General features: G+C 44.3%; 1 protein-coding gene across 1 annotated transcript; it reads right to left on the bottom strand.

Annotated features, from left to right (window-relative positions):
- Positions 1 to 460: 460 nt before the first annotated feature.
- Positions 461 to 4237, bottom strand: BMP4 (bone morphogenetic protein 4). Its single transcript, XM_027861108.1, has 3 exons — positions 4060 to 4237; positions 2604 to 2986; positions 461 to 1567 (listed from the first exon to the last, which is right to left on the bottom strand). Exons 2-3 carry the CDS (start codon positions 2977 to 2979, stop codon positions 711 to 713), a joined length of 1233 nt encoding a protein of 410 aa, XP_027716909.1. The 5' UTR covers positions 2980 to 2986; positions 4060 to 4237; the 3' UTR covers positions 461 to 710.
- Between the last annotated feature and the right edge of the window lie 418 nt (positions 4238 to 4655).

The following is a 4655-nucleotide window of genomic DNA, read 5'->3' as shown; positions in this document are numbered from 1 at the left end:
AAGTTTTCTAACTGGGGATTACAGTGTAGTAGAAAAAATACTATATTTGAGTCAGAAAGTCTGGGTTCAAACTCTACCAGGGGTCCTTGAAAAGGGTGTGACTTCAGACTGAACCTCCCTTAGCCTGATTCCTCACCTATAAAATGGGGGTACTATTTTGAACTACTATCTCCTAATGTTGTGACAAAACTGCTTTACAAACAGTAAAGTACTATATAAATGTTATAATTATTTTCATTAATAAAAATAATTCTCTATTCTCTCAAAGTTATACAATTCATTTTCCTTTCCTCCAACTCCCCTGACATGAGATTTTCTTCATCCTTCTTCTACCCTACTACTTTGGTCTGACTAGTATAAAGTATACAAATCCTATCCCAAAAATATGGGGCAGAAAAAAAGGGAGGCAGGTTTAATGAAAAAATATAAATAAAATTTACCTTTAAAATAATGACTCATTTTATTTTAATACATAGTTATAAATATATTTTGTCAAAATATATGATCAATATGGTCAAAACATTTGCACGTAAAGTCATAAATAAGGTCAAGGTGTGAATGTTTAGGGTGTTGTTTTTCTTTTTTTAAAAAGTCCAGCTATAAGGGAACAGTCTGTGTGTGTGGATAAGTGGTTAGGTGGAGGATGAGGGTGAGTTTGTGTTTGTGCATGTGTGGATCCTCTCCCCTTCCCACCAAGGGCTACCCAAGTCTCAGCGACACCCACATCCTTCTACCACCATTTCCTGATAGTTTTTAAGTACAACCTTGTCATACTCATCTAGGTATAGCATGGAGATTGCACTTAGCTCTGTGGGCACACAGCAAGCTTTAGGGATGCTAGAATTGACTGAGTTGACCAGGGTCTGAACGATGGCATGGTTGGTGGAATTGAGGTGGTCAGTGAGTGGGAAGGGGCAGTCCCCCTGGCAGTAGAAGGCATGGTAACCTGGGGGAGCCACAATCCAATCATTCCAGCCCACGTCACTGAAGTCCACATAAAGGGGATGACGCCTGCAGTTCTTGCTCTTTTTTCGGGACCGCTGTGGATGGTGCTTTGGACTTCGCTTAGCTCTTTGGTGACGGAGCAGGGCATGCCCCCGGCCATCATGGCCAAAAGTGACCAGAAGAGGTCGGAACTGGGCCCAATCCCCACCCCCTTGAGGTAAAGATCGGCTAATCCTGACATGCTGGCCCTGGTGGGTCTGTCTCTGGTGGAGGTGAGTCACCTCAATAGCCAGCCCATGGTTAGGCTGTTTGTCCTGAGTCCATCGAAGGACTGCGGGGCTTACATCAAAACTTTCCCATTGAGTCACATTGTGATGGACAAGTCTGGTGTCTAACAGTCGAGTAATGAGGCTGTTCGGCATGGACACTGCTGGGGGCTTCATGACTTCATAAATATTAATCCTATGGAAACCCAGCTCCCAGTCAGGGCTCTGATCAACTTGTTCCCTATATAGCCGGAGCTCTGCAGAAGAGATCACCTCATTCTCTGGAATGCTGCTGAGGTTAAAGAGAAAACGAAAAGCAGGGTTTTCTCTGGTCCCTGGGATGCTCTCCAGATGTTCTACACACAGAAGGGAAAAAGGAAAAAAAGAGTACGTTAACTTTTTTTTTTCTGAGAGGAGGGAAAATCAAGAGACAATTAAGATACAACTAAAGGGTTGAACTTCTATGAACTCTGCCAGTCAGATATTTTAGGGACATAAATTTAGCTAGTTAGTTTAAATTAGCAACTCTCAAATAGGCAAAAATACAACTATCAAACACCAAAACCAGAAAACAATTCCTATCTTCTTTTATATTTCTAATAATTTCCATGTGTCAGCTCCTTACTCCAACATGATCAGACTCTTCTTTAAAAACATCTTGGCTTTGTGTACATGCTTTAGTGTGTTTGTTTGCTCATTTATTTTTCAAGTTGTTTTTAAATAAAAAAGAAAATGGAGAAGATACAGCAAGAGGTGAAAGGAAATATACACAAACCACCACTCTGCTTCAATTTTCTAGTATTGCTAAACATTTCCACATCAATTTAAGAAACACAGAGCATGCCTTGTTGATCATATTACAGAGGGAAAAATAAATTCCAAAGCTGTAATGATGCTGGTGGATTAATAACTCAGATTTACTCTGGAAAGGAAACATCCACTAGGAAACATTCAGATAGGATTACAAGGCCCCTATTGAACAAACTTTACAAATAACAGCTGTAGTATTAAATTTAGTCGGTACTTAAAAAAATACTACTTGAAAAGCTGACAGGGATAACTCTGAAAAGGTTGGGGAGAGGAGGAGGCAGGAAAAGACAAGCAATAGGGAAGTAAGAGTACTTTTCCCAATGATGACATCCTTTCTCTCCCCACCTCCAATGCCCTCAACCTCCTTTCCCCTCAGTCTCCAGAGATGTAAAATTCATTCTAGTATTCGATTCAGGACCTTAAAATCGTCGGTAACATAGGTAAAGTCGACTGTAGCTGGGGGCTATTATTTAATTTTGCACATACATACTCTTTCCCTAGTCTTTTCCTCCGTCCTATCTACTCTTAACTGGGAGCATAGCTTCTTTTCTCCATCCCTAGACTTAGGGCATTCAGACTGACCTTCATGATGGAAACACCTCACGGTGTTGGCCCGGCTGGTTGGACGCTCTGGGTACTCCAGGATGATGTTCTGGATTTGCTCCTTCTCCACCTCCTCCTCTCCAGACTGCAACCGGTAGAGATCCCGCATGTAATCGGGGATGACAGCGCCCTTGCTAGGCTGGGGCCGCCGACGAAGCCCAAACATCTGCAGCAGCGTAGCCTCAAAGTCCCGAAAGAGCTCATGGTTCTGCCCAGGGCGGCGTCCTCCCGAGTGGCCCTGAATTTCGGCGACTTTTTTCTTCCCCGTCTCAGGTATCAAACTAGCATGGCTCACGCCTCCTAGCAGGACTTGGCATAATAAAACGACCATCAGCATTCGGTTACCAGGAATCATGGTGTCTCTAGGGAGGGTTAAGGGTTGGAGGGTTAAATTAATAAAATAAATAAAGATGAAAATATGTGCACTTGTGTATACATATACGTCCATAAATGGCGGCCAAGATTAATAACCAGTCCAAAGATCAAGTCTGTGTCTCGCCTTCCTTCTACTCCGGATCAGCTGCAGCCATGCATGGTCTGAACACAGGAATTGCCCTGTAATTACTTGTTCTGACTTGTTTACAGTCAAATAACCCCAAATCGGATAGCCTCCATTCTGTTAATCTTTTTTTGTCCCTGTTACTATCTTAGCCATGATCTCAACTTGGCTTGCCCAAGGATAAACAGTTAACATTGAAGGGGTTTAAAAGGGGAGGGGGGTTTGAAATGCCATCGACCCCCCTTTCTCCTCCGACCCTCTCCTTCCCTCTTCTCTACTCTTCCTCCCCTTCCCACCTCCTCTTCCCCCCCCCCAACCCCCGGGCAGCAGAACAACCCACTGATTAAGACTAGGTTGGAGGGGAGTGGTAGGCTTAGAGGGTGAGGGGTGGAATCAAAGGATGCGTCAAAAGAGTTCCAACAACAGAGAAAGCCACTTTGGAGCAGGCTAGATGCCTGGTTTGTTTATTTTGAGGCTTAAGTGTTTTTAAAAGACCAGCAAAAAGTGCTTAATTGCTTCCCGATAAACTCTGCGAGGACTGAGCACATGGCTCCTCCCCCGCCCGCTCAAACAGCTTTGACAAACGACACTGAACATAAACAGAAATGATGGGCTTTCTACAAAGAGGGGAAAAATCAAGGAAGGTAAATATAAGGCTAACTGCTCGGTTTTCCTTCCCCCCGCCCCCCATTTCCCTTCCCCACTTGCGCTTCCCTTCTTAGAAATGCACCAGATGTGAAGACAACTTAAGTTGCATTTGGAGCTGGAGAGGGAAAGGCTGCGAAGAAAAAATTAAAGACTATAATATTGCATATCAAAGACGGAAATTGTTACACTGAAGAAAGGAAGAGTGGGAAGAAAGGAAGAAGCTGGGGCATAAATTAATGGGGGGGTAGTAAAAAAATTTAAAAAAAGCAAGAAGAGGCGTCTACTCACTGACAGAAAACAAGGCATATAAAAACAGTCCATGATTCTTGACAGCCAATCTTTAAACAAACTTTCTTCAAAAGCTCAGGGACGCTGAGGCACTGCGCTGCTCGGGATGGCACTATGCAATGGCTCCTAAAATGAATATTTGAAAATAATGAGACTCCCAACCAGACAGGCTCTGTTTTTCTTCCAGCCCCTCAAAGTCACGTGAAGCCAGTCCCCGCCTCTCGCGCTGAGAATCTCGTCCCTCCTCGGGAGTCAAAAGGGTCATTCCTTCCTCCCTCCACCCCACAATCCTTCCTATTCCCCGCCCCTTCCACTCCCTGAGCACCTTCCCACCCCGAAGTCAATCGCAACGCCTCCAGCGACTCGGGGAACCTAGCTGGTGGTTGCGACTCTCGACAGAGCTTAGCCGGGTCCACCGTGTATACTAAATTCGAGAAGCCCAAAGCGAAACCTCCAGTCCAAAGCGCTAAGGATCCAACTAATTCAAGCAGATATGAGAAAAAACTGCTTGCGGGGAAAAGGGAAGTGGAAGACTATCCTCTCTACCTGCAGATTACAGGATGTCTGAAAAATCTCCTCCTGCCAAGGGTTCAAAG

Source organism: Vombatus ursinus, unplaced genomic scaffold (assembly GCF_900497805.2).
Source record: "Vombatus ursinus unplaced genomic scaffold, bare-nosed wombat genome assembly UNPS02014449.1, whole genome shotgun sequence".
NCBI lineage: Eukaryota > Metazoa > Chordata > Mammalia > Diprotodontia > Vombatidae > Vombatus > Vombatus ursinus.
This window is presented reverse-complemented; position numbering and strand designations above follow the sequence as displayed.